At 41.0% G+C, this 23,510-nt stretch overlaps 1 protein-coding gene across 5 annotated transcripts in view; it reads left to right on the top strand.

Moving 5' to 3' along the window:
• Positions 1–23,510, top strand: part of TTC7B (tetratricopeptide repeat domain 7B) — a 336,047-nt gene that overhangs the window by 26,255 nt on the left and 286,282 nt on the right. For 2 of the 5 annotated variants that reach the window (XM_032766516.2, XM_032766515.2), the window contains exons 2-3: positions 4,921–5,075; positions 6,487–6,655. In XM_032766516.2, coding sequence (XP_032622407.1) covers positions 4,921–5,075; positions 6,487–6,655 — 324 coding nt within the window. Of the gene's footprint in view, positions 1–4,294; positions 4,406–4,920; positions 5,076–6,486; positions 6,656–23,510 lie in introns of those variants that run through there. The other 3 variants (XM_032766518.2, XM_075065637.1, XM_032766522.2) reach the window with 3 other exon arrangements.

Below are 23,510 nucleotides of genomic sequence, written 5' to 3'. Positions count from 1 at the left end.
GACATGGTTTGGAAGAAATATCACAACCATATACAAATGATGATTATGAAGGTTACAGGATGCTACTTTGAGTTACAGCCTCCCTCATGTTACACCCCCAAAGCCTCAGGCTCTATCTGGTTTTGACCTTTGGCGCATATCTGAACTCCGACTTTGGTATCAGGTTGGCTTGTCTTTGGACTCTGACCTCCCAGATTTGACTTCTGTTCTGCCCCTGGCCTCTGGCTATGGTTCTGATCCTGGTTTGTCTACAGACTCTGATCTTGGTTTTGATCCTGTCCTGCCCCGGGATCTCAAATTTCAGGGCCACCCTTGGCCCAGACCCAAACCTATGCCTCGCCGTGACCCATGCTGCAGCCATTAAGCCTAATTATTGGAGTCAGAGCCTGATAGTATGTGGCTGTACTAAAGTATATTCTGTTCGAAGGGGCCCAGCTTACCAAATAATCCATATTGTTCTCTGTGATTGACCTGTCCTCCTCATTATTTATCTATCCACCAGTGTTTGTGTTATCTGCAAATTTTATTAGCAATAATTTTGTTTACTTCTAGATAATTGATTAAAAAAATAGCCTACCCCCTCACAGGGTCCCTGAGCTTGAGCCCTAAAGGTCTACATCAGAATTTTATAGCCCCGTAGCCTGAGCCCTTCATATGGGTCAGCCATGGGTGTTTAATTGCAGTATAGCCATACCCTCCGTAATCTTTCCTCTGAAAGGCAGGTGACAGAATCCTGGGGGTCTGTGAACATGCTTGAGGTGCAGTTTTATTGTAAGCTTGTGTCCGATTCTGTTATCTGTTTTTCAAATTGATATTGGAATGGTTATTTGAATGAAATTTGAAATGAGGATGTATCCATGGGGGTGGAATATGACCTATAACGTTAAATACAGATCTCTTCTTTTGTATCCCAAGTATTTTGTGAGTAGTGTCTTTCGTTAGATTCAAAGTGTTTGCACTCATCTAGTCCGTTACAGTTTAAGCCATGTTTGAAGAAAAATAGAAAATACATAATTAGCTGCCTATAGCAAAGTAAAAAGGTACCATTCCATATCAAGTATTTTAAAAATATACTTTCATTCTAGAGTTTTGGTACCTTTGAAAATGGTGCCTTATTGTATTGTAAATTTTATACATTTCGGTATATGTTCACTGTTACATCAGCACTTGCAGCAGGCCTGTTGGTATTGATGCAAATTACTTTGCTGGAATGCCTATGGTATGAATCATTATCTGTAAAATATTTATTGGATCAATGATACACGGTTACTTTCTTCCACTTGCTGTTGCTATATGGCTTGTCCTCTTTTTCCTCATTTTCAGCATTGAATCATCCCTTATGCCATTATTTTCTATTCTTTCCTTCTGAGCAGACTGTTACAGTTAAATGATTTTGTTGCAGTGTCGCTTAAGTTGCTTCAAAATGTGAAGTGCTAGTGAAGTTAACCTTTCCTGAAAGAGACAAGTGTCAGCACTATGTAATGTTTGGGAGCATATTGGTTTGCCATATCTTTATTTCTTCAGATACTGTACAATAAAAATTTACCTGTAAAATATTAGAATCTGCTTCAGACTTTGTAACTGATGTCCTGATTTTGAGAGTCTACCCTTAAAAAGCTGTAATGACCTTTTTGATTACAAATTGCAGCTCTTAAAGTCACAGTTTAAAATATCTTGATAATTGCAGAAAAACTCATGCCACCGGGAAAGATTTCCTTGCTTTGTAAACACAAGGAGTACTTTGTAAGCATTATTTAGTCTTGTGAATTTCATAAAAATGCTCAGTCCTTATGAGTGATGAAGCAAATACTAAAAGCTTCCTTAACCTGCTGGTTTCCTGCAGCAGTTAACAATTGGTTCTTTGTCTTTTACTAAATCAAAAGATCTTCTTTGCTATCAGACCCTTTCATTTGTGGTTTATTTAAGAGTTAAAACATTTAATTCAGGGTTATCAAATTCAGTGCATAAGGTGATTAGTTTGGTTATAAGAGCTTCAATGAGTACATTGTATTGAAAGTCCTCTCTAGCCTATTTTTCAAAATACATAAGTGGAAAATATTGGCATTTATTTCACAACTCGAGTTTGGCTTGTTAGTCTAACTAAACCTAAACTAACTCTAGTGTCACTGACACTATGGATATGTCTACACTATGAAATTAGGTCAAATTTATAGAAGTTGGTCTTTTAGAAATCGTTTTTATACAGTTGATTCTGTGTCCCCCCACACAAAATGCTCTAAGTGCATTAAGTCAGCGGACTGCGTCCACAGTACCAAGGCTTGCATCAACTTCGGAGCATTGCACTGTGGGTAGCTATCCCACAATGTGTGCTGCTCATTGCAATTCTGGGTTGAGATTCCAATGCCTGATGGGGTAAAAACAGTGTTGCGGGTGGTTCTGGGTACGTGTCGTCAGGCCTGCCTCCCTCCCACCCACCCTATGTGAAAGCAACGGCAGACAATCGTTTTGCACCTTTTTTCCTGGGTTACCTGAGCAGACGCCATACCATGGCAAGCATGGAGCCCACTCAGCTCACTGTCACCATACGTCTCCTGGGTGCTGGCAGACATGGGAGTGCATTGCTACACAGCGGCAGCTCATTGCCTTTTGGCAGCAGACGTGCATTACAATTGGTAGCCATCGTCGTATTCCTGGGTGCTCTTTTAGCCGACCTCAGTGAGGTCGGTAAGGGGCACCTGGGCAGACATGGGAGTGACTCAGCAGGGTCATTCCCATCTTCTGCCGAGCACCCAGGAGATGACGATGGCTAGTAATCATACTGCACCATCTGCTGCCAGCCTCAGATGTAAAAGATAGATGGATCAAAACAAGAAATTGACCCAATTTGTTTTGTGAAATCAACAGCCTCCTAAACTCAGGGTTTTGAGTTCAGTCCTTGAGGGGGCCATTCTTTGTGACAGTTGTTTGTGTTTCTCCTTGATGCAAAGCCACCCTTTTTGTTGATTTTAATTCCCTGTAAACCATGTTGTCAGTTGCCCCAGCAAATCAAAAATATAACAGTGAAGCCAACAACTGTTTCTGTTAGCTCCCCTCCCCTTCAAGATACGTTGCTCACGTGCTGGCCAAACAAGAAATGAAATTCAGAAGTTCGCGGGCCTTTTCCTGTACCTGGCCAGTGCATCTGAGTTGAGAGCGCTGTCCAGAGAGGTCACAATGGAGCACTCTGGGATAGCTCCCGGAGGCCAATATCGTCGAATTGCGTCCATGCTATTTCAAATTTAACCTGGCAAGGCCAATTTCAGCGCTAATCCCTCGTCGGAGGTGGAGTAAAGAAATCGATTTTAAAGAGCCCTTTAAGTCGAAAAAAAGGGCTTCATTGTGTGGACAGATCGAGGCTTAAATCGAGGTAACGCTGCTAAATTCGACCTAAAGTTGTAGCATATACCAGCCCTATGAAATGAAAACACTTCTTCTGAGTACTTTGGGCTCATTGTTCTAGGAGTAACATAATCAAATGTCAGTTTGCCTTTTGACAAAGGCATGTATAGGTTTCAGCACAGGAATAGTTCTAACTCAAGCCATTTCCACATATTGCTGATGCCCACAGAACAGTGGCGCTTGCCCGCTAGTATATACAATTCAATACATTGGTGAATATTCAGAACAGGTGTTGATAAGAGCTGGGAACTCAGCACTGACTTATTTTAGAGAGGATGGGTGCTCTACAAATCAGTAAGAGGAAGCTTTTTGTCTTTGTATTATTTGGATACATACTGAGCAAAATTACTATTTTTTTCTGTTTTGAAATGGGAAATGTACACCATTGATATGTGGATTGAAAGATTGTCCAGAGTTGTTGCTGCTTCTGTCAGGCCAAATGAAATGATATCTGGCATCCTTTTGTCCTTTAGACATCTGCCTGTCACATTTAAGATCAGGATATGATACAGAAACAGCATTACTCACTCTGACTTCATAATTTCAGCGTACACCGGTCAGATTCGCTAATCCAGCTAGATCTTTTAGCAGTCTTAATAATGTCAAACATAAGGTGCTGATGATGTGTTTGTGAGACCTGGCACAGTGGAAGGAAACTGCTTAGAATGGTATCAGAATCGCAAAGCCCAGTCTTATTACCTGTTTTGTTTAATGTGTAGGTAAAGGCACTTGGGAAGCTGATAAGGGTTACAGTGTTCTCAACCTCCTGAGTTTCATAGCTTTGTCACCTTTTTATCAGACCAATATTGAGACATTGTCTTGTTTTTCCAAGGTCTGGAAAAATGGGAAACTGAATGACAGTTTTCCAAGATGGAAGTGCTAGGTTGGCTGCTGGTTAATTTCCAGATAAAATTCAAGTAGCTGGTCACCATCTGTAATGCCCTAATTGACCAGGAAATCCTGAGGGACATCTCCATCTCTGAGCTGCCACATAATCTGTATTCAGGTAGAAATCTTAATCTAGCTATTGCAAGTATGATGTTTGTGAGATGGGGTAGGGCTTTCTTGGTAGCAAGTGCTTGCCTCTGGAATGTACTACTGCCAGATATTCATCAAATGCTGAGTTTATCCATATTCGGAAAGCTTGAGAGCTGCGCCTCTTGTCAATGGTTTTTGATTTAAAAAACCAAAAGGTCATAGAGTATTAGATCCCAGTTAATGAGAAATAGATTAGCCTTAACCTCTGTGACTATAATGCTATAGTGCTCCTATAATGCTATGATCAGTATTTAAATGATACATTGAAAAATCAAATAATAAACACCACTTCTATAACACAGTGTTAAATCTGGGTCAGTGGCCCTTAATGTGTCTAGTTCTGCATTTCAAGTCCAGACCTAAAAATAATTACCTCCCCTTCTGTGTGCTTCCACTGTAATCTGTGTGAAATATCAGCTGGATAGAATGGCTACTACTGTTGTGAAGACTTTTCACCTTTGACGCTGTTTTTTCTCTTTATAGATGACATGGCAGAACTTCTCCTTGGGGAGTCCAAACTAGAACAGTTTTTGAAGGAAAATCCTTTTAAACAGGGCACTAGTCCCCAGGGTCCCCGGCCAAAGCTGACTGAGGTCAGGAAACATCTCACTGCAGCACTTGACAGAGGAAATCTAAAGGTATTCACATAAGTCTGGAGGAGGGATTAGAAAATTAAGGATATAGTTGGAAGTTAATTGAAAAGAAAAGCTTTATGAGAGCTTCTGAGAGCTCGAATAATTCTCTGGTTACAGTGTTCTTGTTAAGCAATTTTATTGCTTCCAGAATATCTTCAGTATTTTGGGATTTGATCCCCTTAATTTGCTTATGGTATTTTGTTCAGACCATTTTTTCATTCTAATATTGCAAGATAACATTTAAAAGAAAGCTGTTGACCCCAGGGATGTTTAAAAATTCAAAAGAATTTTCAAGTTGTCTTGTGAACAGCTTATTTACACAGTGACATGATACTTGACAGATAATGCATTTCAAGGAATAATAACACTTTGCATTCCCATAGTATCTTGCATTTGGTTATGTCAAAATGCGTCACAAACATTCCTGAAATAGTGTCACAGCACTCCTACCCCAATAAAGATCCCCTTCTATTAAGAAAACAAAATCAATGTAAATATTCAGCACTGTAGTGAAACTGCAAATTTGTTCCATGTTTTGAGGAAGACCATACAAGATGTTTTTATCCTCGATTCTACTTGGAGCCCATTCTAGCCCACCTTTAGATATTCATCATTAAACTATAATGCTTGGTGTCGGATGTGAAATATATATGTTCTCCCCTTCAAGGCACTTCACAATGCTCTCACTCCATACTTATCTGCTACTGCATGTTACTATGTCTCCCTCTTCCCCTTTGCCCCACCAGTGATGCTATTTCAACACTCTGTCATCTTCCACAGCCGTCTTTGAGATTTCTTCCATGCCCTCCTTAAACTGATCTGTGAGGGTACTGACCTCTCCATGTGAATTCTTTTTCCAGACCCTCCTCTCCACTTACAAGAAATCAACCAAATTAAAATGACTAGGCTGAGGAGCAGTTGGGGAAAGCCAGTGCATAATTACTAAACTTAAAATAACAGTGATAAATTTATAATTCATCATCTCCTACCTTCATGTATTGGTTGTCATGTTAAACTTTAAACTTCCTGGGTGGCAAGGATGTGTCATCTTAAAAGTTTGTACACCACCTGGCGCACTAAAATCCTAAGACAGATTCAAGGATGCTTACATAATGCAGATATGAAATAATATATATTTCCAAGTGTAAAAATGACTGGTAGGAATAAAATCACTGTTCTGTAGCTTGGTGAGGGACTCTTGTTTGTTTTTTTTTTTTTTCTGTAGTAGCCTCCCAAATATTATCTGAAAATTTAACTACAGAATAAAAATAATAAACTGTAATCTGGGAATGAAATATCTGCTGGAAAGGCTTCCAAAATATTGTGGAAATTACTAGGGTGCAGATGACTTTTTGTCATTTTAAAGTGTTTTTCTTCAGAAAATATAGTTTAACTTTATTCCTCTTTTTTCTAGCCAGAATTCTTACAAGAAGCCAACTTAATTATGGCCAAGTTAAACTATGTGGAAGGTGATTACAAAGAAGCTCTTAACACTTATGCCAGGGTTGAAGTTGATGACTTGCATCTTGTTGCCGTGCCTCCTTACAGGCTGAGGATGATTGCTGAAGCATATTCTGCCAAAGGTAAGATTGCTCATATCTATTTATTAATTGTGGTTGATTCTTTCAAATGAAATATTTCTACTTTTATTATTTTTGACTGAAGGAAAATTTGTTCATACTATATCAGTTGACACTGAGCTTAGATACCAAAGTGATGGGTGCCTTAGAAATATCAACATTCATCCCTTTAGATTAATTTAAATACGTGCTAAGTTGGTAGGACTGTTATTTCTGTCAACATTTCTGTTCTAGTCCTTCCCCCTCCATCCACCCATCCAGAACACATTTGTTAAGTGTTTATATCTTAACTGTTAAACCCCCTTCTGGCAAATATGTATTAGTAGTTTTTCAGCACAGATTAAAATGTTAAAATTGCACCCTCAGCCTAAATGTTACATTTGGCTGAAATTTTTATTTCGTGTAATTAAAACATAGCACCTGCTATTACTATAATTAAAAGGCATTAGAGAAAAGAAAATATTTGTCTTTATTTCCCCCTCAGTTTACTTAGTGCATTTAACAACTTTTTGTGTGTAGTTAGTTTCACTGTTTCCTTTGTGGAGTCAGTCGCTTTTATTTGCTTAAATCTTTCACACACAACCTGCTGCCCCTTAGATCAGTAATCAAGTTGGCTTTTTATCAACACTTGGCCAGGCGGTTCCATAATAATAATAGTAATAATCATAGTAATTATTAAATAAAATAACTGGTATGAATGGGAGGGTTTTCTTCTGTGGGATTTTATTTTGGGTGTGTACTGATGTGGATTTTTTTACAAATGTATCCAAAAATTCAAATGATTTGTCTTAATTTTCCTTTCTGAGTGGTATCATATCCATGAAAGTCGTAATGCTTGTGTTGTGTCTAAGGATGGCAGTGCCACTTCAATTTAGAGGCGACTTTTATGAGCTACGTACACACAGCCTGTAGCTGTGTCAGTGTTTTGAGAATGCGGCAGTTTGTGGCATAGTTTATCGAATTCACTATGTCTGGATGTTTTTGCTTGACTGGTGTATTAAACCTGGGTTTTGGAATGCATTTAAAATTTCTTGCTATGGTTCGATGAGTGCACAGTATCATAAGTTATGTTTGCTGTCTTTCAAGAGATGGCTCAGTTGCATTTGCTGACAACTGACCAAAGAATTTTTCTAACATTAGTCTCAGAAAAGGCTGACTGTTTTCCACCAACTCAGTTCCCTGCTGAGTGCTGAAGAGTATCAGGTGTACTGTAGACAAAGGTGTGGGAAATAGCAGCCTTGATTCTTAGAAGAGAGAAAAATATAATTCCTAAATCATTGCAATATTTAGATTAAAGGAAGTGGTAGGAGATTGAGGATATTCTTAATGTATTTTTTAAAAGAAATCTAGAAACATACGTTAGATACTCAGCAAATCAAAAATATAACTGTGAAGCCATCAACTGCTTCTCTTGGCTCCCTTGGCTCCCCTCCCTTTCCTGCAGCCCAGCATCTCCCACAATTCTAGATGCCTGGGCTGCTCGCTCTCTCTCTCTTTGCAGCTCACAGAAGCAGATCACCTTTTTGGAGCCACAGGGTCTGGCCACCTCCCCTCTGCTCCTGCTTGCTGTCAGTTTTCTCTGCCTCTGAAGCAGCGAACAGTGGCAGTTTCTTTTACTCCTGTCCTTACTCTTTCTATTTTACTATTCTGTTCTAATCTTTTTTTTCTTCCCAGTTTTTTGGCAGTGCTTCTCCAGGTGTACAGTTTCATCACCAGTGCCAAGAAAAGTTCTCTAGTTGCATCCAGGAATTTATTTTCATGCTTCAGAGCTGTAGGAAGCCTACCATAGCGCTATGCTTCCAACTGCTAGGATTCCTGGTGTCATGCTTAGGGATCACTCCATGGGCACAATCACACATCAGAAGTCTTCAGGCTGTCATACAAAACGTGTGGGACCACTCCCTGGAACACATGAAAGATCAAGTATGGTTTCCAACATAGGTATTCAACTCTTTGCAGTGGTCATCAGCCCATGATAATGTCTGTAAAGCCTTGCTTATCTGCCTTCCAGATCCCTTAGTTCTTGAAAGCAGGTCTGGGGAGCTCACTTGGAAACTCAAACAGCCTAGGATCTCTAGAGCAAGAAGGAACAGGCTCGCAGCATAAATCTCCTCATATAGCTGAAATTGGTCAAGTTAGCTCTGTGAAGGTTCCAGCCCACCCTAAGGGGAAACCACATCCTGATTAAATCAAACAATACAACTGTGATTGCATATTTAAACAGCTAAGGGGGAACAACGAGTTGGGCACTACATGCAGAAGCAGTGGAAATAGTGAGGTGGGTGGGACCATTCCTCCTTTCCCTCAAAGTGATCCACATCAAAGGGGACCTGAACCAAAAGGCAGACTGGCGCAGCAGGCTCAGGGTCAACCATTCTGAGTGGTGCCTGAATCAGGAGTTTTTCTATCTCGTTGTTCAGATGCTTGGCCTCCCTTCAGCCAACCCGTCTGTGAATCATATGAACACAGAGGCCAAAATACTTCACAAGGGAGGCAGATCCCAGATCCCTGGGGAACAGTTGCCTTATTGCAGTTGGCTGCAGGGCCTGCATGTTCTTCAAGTGCATGCATATGTCCATTCCAGTTCAGGTGTATGTGCGCCCTGAGCACATCTGCAGTGTCCCATGATACCCACTCAAGACCATTGTACCTTGCAGTTTGTGGTCCTGTTGCTCCCCCCAAAGCCTTTGTGGCTGCAAGGTATCTTCTAACCCTGCTGGTACCGAGCTCCCCAGAAGGGCAGGGCTCGGCACTGCCAGTGTCCTCAAGCAATAGGAAATCAATGCCAGCACCTCATCCAGCACTGTGTCAGCTGTCCAAGGGGAAATCGTCTCTGACAGTCTGAAGGTCCTCTAGGTGGCCTTCAATGGCACCCAGTGGCACGGCATCCTCTGGTCTCCACAGTGCACTTCTTCCTCCTCATCAAACTCAGACACAGAAGTGTACTCACCCTGCCAAAGCAGCCAACCCTGCTGCTTTCCATGCTATTCCTACTCCATTACAGCACTGAGTTCATCGGGACCTCTGGGTGCCTGGCCACTGTACCTGTGGGGCCCAACCAGCCTGCAGTGTCCCTTTTGGAACCCTTGGGGGTTTCCCCAACCTCAAGGGACGTCTTTGAGATGCTCTTATTTGGTCGTTTCGGACACTAGAGCACCCCCAGTACAGCACAGGGATACCCCGGAACCAGTTTCCTGTAACGAACAAGGCACTGAACTCCAAGAAGCCCTGTAGGCTCCTGCGGACACTGAGATACCAATTGAGGTTCCCCATCAGGCTTTAGCCGCCTCTTCATCCTTGCTGAATAAGGCCTCAGTGGCACCCGGGGTATCTCCACTTCCAGATGACCATAAGGCATATCAGGACCTACTAAAATGGGTAGCCTCAAATCTAGGGGTCCAAGCAGAAGTGGTTAAGGAGGTGACACATGGCCTGCTAGATATTCTGTTGCCAGCGGAGTCGAGAGTGGTCCTGGTGCTGCACGATGCCGTCATGGACCCTATTAAAGCCCTCTAGCATACCCCTGCCTCACTTCCACTGATGGTGAAATGCTCGGAGCATAAATACTTTGTTCCAGCCCAGGTACAAGTTCCTCTTCACACACACCTCTTGCCCTTTGGATCATGGGTGGTTGCGGTGGCCAATGAGGGAGCTCTCCAGCGACAGCCAACCTCTGTGCCCAAGTCAAAGGACCCTAAAAAGCTAAACCTCTTCGAGTGCAGCACTTCAGTGGGCCTGCAACTTTATATAGTAAACCAGCAGCCCCTGCTGGAGTGCTACAACTTCAACATTTGGTACTTCTTGATTAAATTCAAGGATCTTGTCCCCCAGGACTCCAGAAAGGAGTTTTCATCCCTAACTGAGGAAGGGATAACAGTATCTCAGGCCTCCCTGCAAGCAATCCTGGATGCCACTGTCTCTGCAGCTGGATCAATGGCGACTGCAGTGACAATGCATAGGAGTTCCTGGCTGCAATCCTCAGAGCTCCCTCAAGAGGTATAACAGACCATCCAGGACCTCCCATTTGAGGGATCTTCTTAGAGCAGATGGATCTTAAGCTGCATGACCTCCGAGACTCCTAGGTGACTTTGAAATTCCTGGGGCTCTTCATAGCAGCAGGGGCAAAGAAGCAATACAGTCTGCAGCAGCCAAGCCATTACTTTTTTCAGACAGCCAGGCAGGACCAACAGACGTGAAAGAACAGAAGTTTAGGCGCAGGCCCTCTTCCCAGTCATCCTCAACAGGCCCTACTCAGCCTGATGCCAGGCATCCTGGATTGACAAAGCACTCATTTTGACAAGATAATTGAGGTTGATATATCAATCCCTTCTACATTGGATCTAGCTACCCACTTGTTTTCCAATCACCTTTCCTATTTCTTGGATGCCTGGATCCAGATTACTTCAGACTGATGGGTCCTCAACACCACAGAACTGGGTTACGCCTTCCAATTCCTATCCACTCCACCTTGTCTTGCCCTCCCTCTTCAGGGACGCTTCTCACAAGCTCCTGTTGGAACAAGAAGTCCAATCTCTCCTTCGGGTGAGAGATGTGGAGCAAGTGCCCTCCCATCTGGGAGGAAGGGGTTCTAGTCCCACTGCTTCCTAATCCTGAAAATCAAGAGGGATGTGTGTGTGTGTGTGTGATCTCAGACCCATTTTAGACCTGCACAGTCTCAACTAATATCTCAAGAACCTGAAGTTCTGCATGTTCTCCTTGGGCTCCATCATCCCTTTGCTGGATCCCAGGAATTGGTATGCCACTCTCAGTCTAAAGGATGCTTACTTCCACATTTTGAGCTTCCTGGTCACAGACATTTCCTAAGGTTTGTAATGAACCAAAGTCACTAATAGTTTATGGTGCTCCTGTTTGGCTTGTTGGCTGCCACACAGGTTTTCACAAAATATATGCCAGTAGTAGCAGTCTGATTAAGGAAAAGGGGCATCCACATATTTCCATACCTCGATGACTGGCTGATAAAGGTCTGGTTCAGAGCTTGAGTTGAGGCCAACATTTGTCTCATTCAATCAACCTTCAATGCGTTGGGCCTTCTGTTAAATTTTCAGAAGTCCACCCTGATCCCAGTCCAGAAGATAGAGTTCATAGTGTCGGTACTTGACTTGGTGCAAGTGAGAGCTCTGCTTCCAAATGACTGGTTCCTCACTTTTGCATCCCTGATAACAATTTCTCTGAAGTCGTCCGATCTCGACGACATGAAAGTGTCTGAGCCTCCTGGGCTATGTGGTATCGTGCACATACGTAGTGCAATATGCAAGGCTACAACTCAGACCTCCGCAAACCTGGCTAGCCATGGTCGACTCTCCCTCTCACCATCACCTGAACTCAGTTCTCATGGTACTGGCCCATGTCCTAGACTCACTGCAATGGTGGCTGGACAGCCACATGGTATGTGTGGGAGTACCCTTTTCAAGATCTCGCTCATCCGTGTCCCGGGTATGCAAGGCATCAGCCCTCAGTTGGAGAGCCCACTTAGGACCTATGCAAACCCAAGGCCTTTGAATCCAAGAGCTCTCCTTGCACATCAGGTCAGGGAACTCAGGTCTAGCATGCTGGGCATTTTTACTTCACTTGACAGGCAAATCTGTTTCAGTCCTCATAGACAATACGACGGCTACGTTCTACATAAACAGTCGAGACGGTGCGCATTCTTCCCCCCATTCCAGGAAGCAGTCCTACATTTGTTCACTGCTTCCTACTTCCCAGTCAACCAGAATTGTGGGAGATGCTGGGCTGCAGAACAGAAAATTCATAGTGATAATTTTCTTCTAGCATCATCTCTAACAGTTTTACCCACTTGATGACTCATGAGTCCAGGGTCAGGTATTAAGTGGAGTCATTACCAGATGGTGGTCTTCCTGATCTAATATACATATTTTTTCATTATCTCTGGAATATTTGTTAATGATGTTATGCAAGTTTTACAGCTTGGAAATAGCTCATCAGACAGCAAGCAGGAGCAGAAGGGGTGTGGCCGGACCACTAAAATGCTGATCCACCTCTGTGAGCTGCAGAGAGACAGGAAAGCAGCCCAGATGTCCAGCATTATGGGAGATTCTAACAGAAAGGAAATTATCAGTAAGAAATTTTCCATTCTTATAATGGTGGAGGAAATGGCCTGGAAGCCTTTATGAAGACTGTTCTTGCCCTGAGAGTTAGAAGAGTCTCCCTTCATCTAAAAAGATGTTCATGGAGATCTGTGGTCCCTAACCTTAGAAGAAAAGCTTTGGTTGGTTGGTCAGTCAGATTGGTTGGTGCCTGTTGGCTTTTATGGGTTTATTAGAATGTGTGTTTCTGGTTGAACTGGAGGTTCAAGGATAATAGGAATGTAAGTTGAGGCAAGGATATTTAATACATTATTTTCTTAGTGCTTAGTAGGATAGTGGTATTAGCTACAGAAAAGCCTAAGGAAATGATGAATGGCCATTTGGTGTTTTAAATTAGAATTAAAATAGGACAAAAGAACTTGGAGCTGAGTTGTGCAGTTAGAATTTGATGTGTGATGGTTGAAAACTTGGATGTATGGGGAAATGCAGTGGAAGCTCAGCGCTTGCTTAGGGTAGTGTTTCTGAGGGAGGATAGACTGATATTTGCGATGGCGCTTAAATAGCCAAGTTAATAATGGAAGAAATTCTGTTTTTTGTATTTGCTTGTGGAGCACCCAAAGTGTTCCTGGTGCTCTGTAGAACACCAAGGAAGACAATTCTTGCTCCAAGGAACCTAGGGTCTAAGCAATTTGAAATATACCATAATGCATCACTGTAAAATAAGACTTTACATTCCTTAAAAGAAAAAGGAAGCTCCTGCATGAGTTTTCATAGAGCAATTGTCTGAAAGCAGTCTCTGCCAGGTTGGTTGTTATAAAAACACAGTGAAAAAGTTCATTAAAAAGTATTTAAATACAATATATCAGAAAATCTTAGCGCTCTCTCTCTCTCTCTCTCTCTTTTTCGCTCTCAAACTTGAAAATTCAGTGTCTTCACACCCCCACAATGTTCAATTTAGAATAATTCTGTCATCAAACTAGAGAACAAAAATCATCTGCGGGCTGCATTGCATTTGCAAAGAGAGTCTGAAAATCACTGTTATATAACGAAGGGATCTTCATTCCTTTTAACCCTCCAGTAAAAGTGCAACTTAGATCATGGTACTGCTTTTATCTCTAGCTGAGGAGATACATGACTGTAAGAGGACTCAAGTGAAAGACTATGCCTGTGTAGTATGGGATTTATTGATAGTAAATAAGTTATAGAGGTTAAAAGAAACATCTGTTCCATTTTATTATGTATGGGCTCTTATACTGCACTTATTACCGTAGTATCTGAGCACCTTCCAGTAGTGCATTAAACAACCTGATTAATATTTCTCGCATTTTTTTCCTCTCATTCTCTCTCCAGGGGGAGAAATGTGTGCTGAGGAGTGTTTTGTTTTGGAATTAAAAAATATATATATAATACATATGTATTTTGCTCTAAGTTTGCTAGGAAGGCATGGTCAAAGAAATACTACTTGCACTTACAGCAGAAGGTGAAGTTTGTGATGATCCTTAGTTCTTGTTGTGAGTTCATTCCACAGTCTTGGGTTGGTGCCCAAGGAAGCTTTGTCTCCTGCACAGATGAGCTTTACCCTGGGACAGAGAGTTCCATTGTGCCAGGGGAGTGAAATTGTCAATCAGTCTTAATCGAATGTAAGATTGCTGCCGTATATTACTGTTTTGTCTTAAATCTGTATTTTTTTACCCATGTATGAAAATATGGACAAAAATTAACAAGTAAACCTTGACCTTGACATAATACTTCCATTTCTAAAGCATCCTTCATAAGAGGTACTCAGAGTGCCTTAGTCATAAATGAAATTAGCCTCACAACAGCAATGTGTGATAAATATTAACAACCCAATTTTACAGAGGGGGAAACTGGGCAATAGAGAGATTAAGTGACTTGTCTAAAGTGGTGCTGGAAGTCTGAAGCAAAGCTGTGACTTGGCTGGCCATAGGCTCCAGACTCCTGGTTATGTGCTCTGAACCACAAAATCAACCTTTTTTTCCCTCTATGTAGAATCTTAATTGCACTAATACAAGCAAGTCTGTTTTAAATAAAGGCTTGAAACCAATTCAATAAAAGTGCTATTTGGATTATCCTGGACCCTTGGATGAATGAAAAAGTTTGAATAATAACACCTAACTTACGTAATTAAATTGAAAATATTTCAAGTATCTGCAGGAAGTTTTAGTTAGTAAATGTCAAAGACAGAAAATCTGTTCATTACCAGTTTTGGTAACTACCGAGCAACCAATCTCTGGAGCTCCTTCATGTTAGTGGGTGGTGCCACTGTAAAGGGTGAGCTATCGCAGAGAATGTGGAAACCCAAGGAGTAGCAATATTTGTGGCAGAGGTTTCTGTTACCTGGAGAAGCCACGGTATTTGTTGGTAGCTATTGGTCTCCATTTTAGGTCATGTGAAAGAGGGTTTAAAAGTGATTTATTCACTCCTTTGCACAACATCATCTGGTGCCAGGAGTATAGTATTACAAGCAAGGCAGCGCTGGTGCCATGGAAGACTGCCAAAAAATCTGTTAGTTTAATCTACAGCTGGTTTGTTTTGAGTGTTGGTGTTGGTGGCCCCTATTTCCTCTTGGCCAGAGAAAGTAAGGTGGAAAAAGATTTAATATAAAAATACTAAGAACACACACACCTACCAAAAAGAGAGTAGAGAAATCAAGGGATTGTAAAGCTGGTCTCCAGCTTCAGCAGGTCAGAGCAAGACTTAGTTTCTGGTTAGACCTCAGCTCAGAAGTTTGAGCCAGAGTGACTTTTTGCCCTTTTTGCAGGATTGGCTGCTTTATGACTTACTACTGGAACTTTTAAATGCGGATAAATGTACTTTTTAATGGGGCCGGTGATACAGCATGGCCAGAGGGCAGCATGAGAGTGTTAGCAGGGGGCCTTATTCCCTGCCAAGGGAGGAAGGTTTGCTTTAGATTAACTAGAGCACCTGACTTCAGTCATGTGATAAAAACCCCTGCTTCAGTCAGACAGTGTGGGAGTTGAAGGAGGAAGGTTTGATGGGAGCAGAGTGCAGGTTGCAGAAGTTGGAGACGAGAAGAGTTTGATAAGAGAGAAATAGAAAGTTTGGAAGAGTGCTGCGGTGGATTGTGAAGTCCAGAAGAAACCCTAGGTAAGGGGCACCAGGCTTGTGTAGAAGGGAGGCAAGAAGCCCTTCACAAGCTGAAGGGTAGGAGAGGGAAGTAACCCAGGAGAAGGAACTGCTAGTTCAAGTGGTTCACCACAACCCTCAGGGCCCCTGGGTTGGGACCTGGAGTAGAGGGCGGGCCCAGGTCCCTCCCTCTCCACTCCCTTCCTCCAAGGACACTAGTGGAGTAATTAAGAACCGGTTCAGAGGCAAGCAATAGCACCCTGAACCTACCCCAGAGAAGAGAAAGCGCGAGACCCAGCAGAACAGTACCGGCAATTTGCCACAGGCCTTAAACAAAAATTTCACTTTTGATATCTACAGTGGCGTCTTTTGACATCTTCTGCCTTTTTCTTCTCTTCACGGTTTCCATAGGTTTACAGCCCATATCTTCACCATTTCAAATGGAGTGTGACTGCCATTTTTAAATGTGATGGTAGGGCATTTCTCTACCACACTTTACTTTGCTGTCCTTTTATCTTATGTTGTGCTGTTGCTTGCAGCCTGCGTTCCCTTTCCAGTCTCACTTATGGGTCATGACAAGACCAGGATGGGACCAGCAAGGGATTTTAGAGCCTGTAAAAATATTGGGTTAGTCATGAATGTTGTTGCTGTTATCCTGGAAAAATATAACATTGCTAGCAGAATTCCAGTTCAGATTAGAGCTGGTTGGAAAAATTCCAAAGAAATATGTCAAAATTGAGATGGTTTGCAAAATGGTTTGAGTTTTCTGAAGCTTCGACAGAGCCCAGGCAGGATTCTGTTGGAAACTCGGCTGGTTTCCTGCCATCTCATCTGTTTGGCGCCTTGCAGCCTGCAAGGCAGACTGCCTAGAAGTCAGGGATCCTACGGCTTTCTGGGTTTATGGCTCTGGGACATTCCCTTTTTGTGGGGACTTTTGAAACGTTTGGTTTTCATTCCAAATCAGAATGAAACCAAATTTCAACATATCAGAATCATCTGCAAAATGGAATAACGTTTCTTTGCCCAGCTCTGCTTGGCATGTGCATCACATATGCCAGAAACAGGGTGGATTTGATTTAATCATGGATTTCAGGAAGACTCAATTTAATCATGGATTTCTACACAAAAGTGCATTCTTGTTGGTTGTTGAAACTTCAATACATATTCTTCACAACTCAGAGATAGATGTAGGTTTCATTTTTAGAAGGTACACACTATACATTTTTAAAGAGATTTATTTTGAAAACTTTTCAGATTAGTTTTACAGCTATATCAGAAAATCAATGATTGTTTGGTTATTTCATTTACCAAAGGTAGTTGAAGCAGGTATTTATGAAGTCATTGGGAATTGAACTATCTCCAATTCAACAGGTTAATCATTAATATTTGGAGGATTTTCTTGCCATGCTGTATTAGGAGGAGAACATCACCAGACAGACATTTACATAGTTTTATTTAACTATTTCTCACATCTATATAATTATTTATTTATTTAAAAACATTTTTGCTGTTAAACAAGCATGTTATCTCTGGAGATACAAATCCACAATTTGAGAACTCCAAAACTAAGCATCTCTGATGATATCTTCTAGACTGAGCACTGAGTCCTATTGGGTGGATAGGAAGAGTAACCTAAATAATCTATACAGAAGCCCCTGCAGCCCCGTAAGATTGGATCCCTAATCTATGAACTATTAGAACTCATTTACAAAACTTTTCTTAGATGTTACATGAATATATTTTGTCATACTATAGAATTAGAATTTATAATCCCTATTCCATGATAAGATATCTTTGAGCTATAATATATCTTAATTAATATTATCTTTCAGTAGGTTTTTTCCTTAAAAAGCATTTTATAAAAAAAAATCTGATTTAAATAAAAATCCAATCTTTCAAAATTTTTTTAAAAATTGATTTTTTATCCACCCTGGCCAGAAATTTTGATGTTCAAATGATTTAGGGAACAAACATGCCTAGAGCTCCCTGAATTTTTGTATTGGGATGTGTAACTTTTTAATTTCTGTAAGTATTGAATTGTAAGAATCAGTGTTAAATTGGCACTTTTGTACTAGGTATTTTTATGAGGTTATTTAGAGTTATAGCTAAACAGTGAAAGCCTCTTTAATACCAGGTCATAGTTGCCATTACTAGCATTAATTTGCCATAGCAGTTAGGTTTTCTATTTTGTACTTCAAACTGTGGCAGTTCTGAGATGTTGTTGTGACACTGGGCATATTTATAGATCATTCAGACTCGTACGTTATTCCTTCTTGTTTTACAGTGTTCATCTATTCTATGCTTTCATTTGAGTGATGACTAGTAGTTACAGTAGTGATATATAGTAGTTAAAGCATTAGCAAATCACAGTTTTGATAAATGTAGGATTGTTTTGATTTAAATGAATGAGTTGAGTATCAGGAAAGAGTTTTTTGAGATGTTTTTTAAAATTCAGACACAGATATGAACTTTGCCAACTTCTGTTAAAAGAGAAATTTTATATTATTCTTAATTGGAATAAGAAATGGGTCCAACTCATACTCCTCTCCTTGATAAACTGCTTCCGAAACTCACTTCTTGAAGATCTCAAACTTTAAGTTCAAAATACTTTTTAAATATTGTTTATCGTTTTAAAATTTGTTTTCCATTCAGTCCCTTTCATAGGTTTAAAATTACATTTATTTAAATGCTGTTTTTTGTCATTTGGCAAACTGTATATATCTGTTTTAAAACCTGCAGTTTCATGTGGACTACCCCTCAACACAACTTGCACTTTCTTGGTGTAGTTGCAATCATCAGTTACATTATCTCAGCTTTAGGAAAAACCTGTGTTTGATTAGTTTGTGCTCCTTCTGCTGGTTGGTCTTGAAAGTAGAAGTATTAACACAGGGTCACTCATAAATACAGTAGTGGCATATTTGCAGACAGAGGTGGATTTAAAATCAAATTGTACTTGGGAACAGTTGTTGTGGGTTCCTTGTGTCTTCATAATTGCATTTGATGCTTAGCCATCAGGATGATAGGCATCTTTTAACAACACCTTAACGTGTTGTTTCCCATCCTGGAGACATGCCAGTCTAGTTCAGAAAGGACATGAGCAGAAGAGGGTGAGGGACAGTGAGGAGTGGGGACCTGCATGGCCCTGTATCTAATCTGTTGTGGCAAACGTTTTGCTTTACATATAGCAGTAGGTAGATCCTTGAAAATTGCCTTCTCATCCTGCAGCAAAGCAGTGCCCAATACAGCTAGGCACAGGAGCAGCTAATATGTATGCTCTACAGGGTCGGGAAACAGTTCATCAGCTCAAATTTTGTGTGTGCTCTCACAGCATGCAACTCAGCTGTAACAACATGTGTCCCTGGCCATATTACACAAGGGAGCAAAAGTGTGTGTCACTGACCATATTATACAAGGGAGCAAAAGCAAGAAAATGCTCAAATTTAATACAAATATGAGAAGAGACAAAATCAGATGGAGGAAAAATGAGAGAAACAAAGTGAGGGAAGATACTGTACAGAAAAAAAAATAGATCAGTTAACTGTGCCAGGGTATGGCTTGAGGAAATATAGGGAGGGGGCTCCGACCTCCCAGTCTGTTGTAAGTAGGGAGGCCAGCAACAGAGAGAGAAAACTGCCATCTTTGGCAGACCTGATCAATGTTTTAAGATGGGTTTAATTTTGGATCTTAAGTATCCATTTAATTTGTTTATATTTACTTTCTTGAGTAAATCCTTTTAATCAGAAATGTCTAGTATAGTGGGGGGAGGGGATGTTGAGGGAACTTGGCACATTTTATGGTGTCTGAAATGAGATAAATAAACATTATGAATCCATAACAGAGTAATTGAAGACCTTGAGAGGGTTTTATTATATGGTTTGTGCCTGATGTCTGCCCGGTTCTGAACTTCCCTTGTATCTTATTCCCTGTAATTGTAAAGAAAATTGAGGCAGACAAGACTGCAAAGTTAGGATGGAAAAAAGTGATGCTGTTACCCTACAGTAATTATTTTAGACAGATATATTAAGAGTCTGCTTTAATAAATGTTGAAGCTGATATTTAGTCTCCAGTAATACAAGTTCTACAGGCTTCAACGATAAATAAATTTAGTGAAAAATAAATAAAGGTCGTAATGTGGACCATTTTGAAAATCTGTTTTCTGTTTTTCCTGGCAAATTTTTGTTTCTTTGTGAAAGAAGTGATGAGATTCTTGCAAGTAGAATATCTTTTCCAATGGAACACTCAAGATAAACTGTTCTTTAGAGGAGAGTAACACTTATCTGTAAGATGCTTAAATATCAAAAATTTAGTTAACTGGCAAATAATTTTATTGAAACCCTATGTACCATAACTGATTCTGTTTCAATAGTTCAGAAGACAGAGTAGGAATATGAATTTCTGGGGCTGCCCCTAGCCCTTGAATTAGTGAGCCTCCTGAAAGGGCTTGCAAATGACAATCAGAATGCAAGGTGGGTGAGGTAATATGTTTTATTAGATCAGCTGTTGTTGGTGAGAGGCACAAGTTTTTCAGCTACACAGAGCTCTTCTTCAGGTCTGGGAAAGGTACTAAGAATGTCACAACTAAATATAAGTTTGAGCAGATAGCACATGTTCTAAGGGACCATTCAAGAGGAAGTAGTTCATTAATACCCCCGTATTTATAGGACAAAAAAGGGGGTTAGTGGATTACAGATTGTAGTAAGCCATAATATTAATTATAATATTCATTGAATAATTATTAGTAGACACTGAATTATGGCTTATTACAACAATCTGTAATGCACTAGCCCCCCTTTTCCTCCTGTGACTTACTGGGGCGTTAATTGGCCTCTTAACAGTGAATGGTCCATTAGAATATGTAACTGCTTATGTTAAACTGTTTGTTCTATCTTAGTACTCTCTTAGTACTTTTCCTCAAACCTGAAGAAGAGCCCTGTGTAACTCAAAAGCTTGTCTCTCTCATTAGCAGCAGTTGGTCCAGTAAAAGATCCTACCTCACCCATCTCGTCTCTCTAGTATCCTGGGACCAATATGGCTACAGGAACACTGCATGCAAATGAAAATTGCAGTTTAAAGGTAAATCTCTTCGGCCAAAACTGCAAAAGTCATACGTTTTCATTTTATTAGAGGAGACTATTTTTGTTAACATTACTTATTACATTATAGTAAACGAAAAGACAAATTGTGGCCACCTAACCATAAGGTTGTATGTTGTGTTATGGTGGCAAAATTCTGTCATGAATGTGAGGGATGTCACATGCAGTGTTGTTGTAGCCATGTTGGTCCCAAGATATTAGAGAGACAAGATGAGTGAGGGTGGATGGTGTTTTATTGGACCAACTGCTGTTAGTGAGAGTGACAAGCTTTTGAGCTATACAGAGCGCTTCTTCAGGTCACTGATCAGGCTTTTGCTGGCTGGAGCCCAGGCTCTAGGATCCTGGAGGTGGGAGGTTTCCAGAGCTTGGGTTGCACCTGGAATCAGAATGTTTACACCTCAGTTAAACAGCTCCTCAGCCCAAGCAATGCGAGCCCAACTCATCTGGCACAGGCCAGCTGCGGGTGTCTAATTGCATTGTAGACATAACCTCTCTCACCCACAGAAGTTAGTCCAGTAAAAGATATTACCTCACGCTCCTCGTCTCTAGAGATGTCATATGTAAGTTAGACCCTTTCATTACACAGATTGCACCCATATTGCTGCAGTCTGGTTCATGTCTCACATTGCCTGGTCAAATGTCTCTGTTTATATTTAGAGGGTGTAAGATGAGTAAGGTAAAACTCTTTTGACTGCTGCTGACCCCATATTCAAATTTAATGTTGTATTTGATGAGCTAAGTGATTGGCTATTAATTAGTTCTATTTGCAGAAACAGGCAAACACTCATTAGGTTCAGTGAAAGTGTCAAGTGAAACAGCTGAGTTACTCCTTTTGCAGTTCCCAAAAGGTGCTGCATTTAAATTTAAGCTCGCTGGATTGTAATCAGATCTGTTTGTTCAGCAGCAGTAAGAAAAGCCATGAGTAGCCTGTGGCAGAGGTCATCAAAGTAGATCTTCAGAGAAAAATGTTAAAGGAATATTTAGTTACCTATACTTAGTTATCTTAGTTGCTAATAATGTCGTAGATGTTTAGTTCTCAACCTGTTCCATACCATGATCCTGTGTTACTACAGAAAACAGTTTCAAGATCATCCTCCTATCTAACCATAAAGAGAAGGTGGTTGCAGCTGCCTTGGATCTGTTCACAACCCCCAGGTTGAGTACCTATGTAGTACATTTTTAAAGGTGAAACTATTTTAAAAATACATTTTTACCGGTAATGAAGCTCCTGTTGGTTTTTTTCTTTGTTTGGACTTGAAAAAACAATGGAGTTAGTTTGACTTTCAGGATCTTAGTAAGTCTGGCTGGAAAACAGAAATTCTGCTTTGTCAAAGAATTTGAGGTTTAGATATTTAGATTTGTTCTGCACTGGGATGAAAGTGAGACCTTTTGAATTTTTTTGTGCAAAAAGAGTGACCTACCCTAAAACAGCCAGTAGTCCAATGGTTGGGAGTGACCCAAGTTCAAGTCCCTTGCTCTGAATCAGGCAGAGCAGGGACTTGAAGCTGACTTTTCCATAACCCAGGTAAGTGCCCAAACCACTGAGCTATTGGCTATTCTGCTCGCATCCCTCTCTCCAACTTCTATCCTGGACCTGAGAAACCCTCCTGGCAAAAGTTTTGTCAGAACTCATATGCTTTTGTGAAAAGTTTTGGTTTCAACCAAGTGGCATTTTCCCACCAAAAAAAAAAAATCTGAAAATTTCTCAACCAGCATTAGCTCTTAGTGTTGCAGGGTTGGCATATAAAATACTGCATGAAAATGTCTAGTTGTTTAAAAACTAATTTCTTTGGGACTTTTGTTAAGTACTGAAACTTTAATTTTTTGGTTGCAAGCTTTATAGAAGATTGATTTTTTACAAAAAAAAAATATTTTTTTTAGCCAAATTCTAATTGACTGTGTAACTGTTGAGCTGCTGGCCTTGGCTGCCTAGCCCAGGAGTCAGCTCAGAGTTTTTGGATCTGGCCCTCTTTCCCAGGGCTTCATTTATTGGTGGCACTGACAATCTTCAGCAACACTCCCAAAATAAATAGTGCAACATAAATGCAGCAGCTAAACCAGGTCCTTTCCCCAGACGCAGGGGCTTCCTTCCTAGAAGTCTCCCTGTGCCTGGCAGCTCTTCCATTTGCCTGGGAGTCTCCCCGCTCCAGGGCCTGCCACAGGAGCCAACTTCCTTCCTGTAGCTCTCCTTCCTCAGCTAAGCTCTTTCAGCGTTCATAGGAGTCAGGCGCTGATCAGGCAATCACCTGACCCCTTGAAAACCATAAGGCCCCAACCAGTTCTTAACAGGGCACTGCTGCAGAACCAGGCTGGCTGACTGTCCTCAAGTCTTGTAGCCCTTAAAAGGACGGACATGCTTGTTTTTACAGTACAGTTAAACTAAGTAAACTTTTTTTATGAGCACAATAGGAGCAGCTGAACATGATTATATTTAAAATAACATAGTATATGTTTGACACAGTCGTTTTATTACAGTTCTTCGAGTGCTTGCTCATATCCATTCCAGTAGGTGTGCGCGCGCCGCGTGCACGTTCGTCGGAGACTTTTACCCTAGCAACACTCGGTGGGCCGGCAGGGCGCCCCCTGGAGTGG

The sequence above is a fragment of the Chelonoidis abingdonii genome, chromosome 4 (genome assembly GCF_003597395.2).
Source record: "Chelonoidis abingdonii isolate Lonesome George chromosome 4, CheloAbing_2.0, whole genome shotgun sequence".
In the NCBI taxonomy this organism is placed as follows: domain Eukaryota; kingdom Metazoa; phylum Chordata; order Testudines; family Testudinidae; genus Chelonoidis; species Chelonoidis abingdonii.
This window is presented reverse-complemented; position numbering and strand designations above follow the sequence as displayed.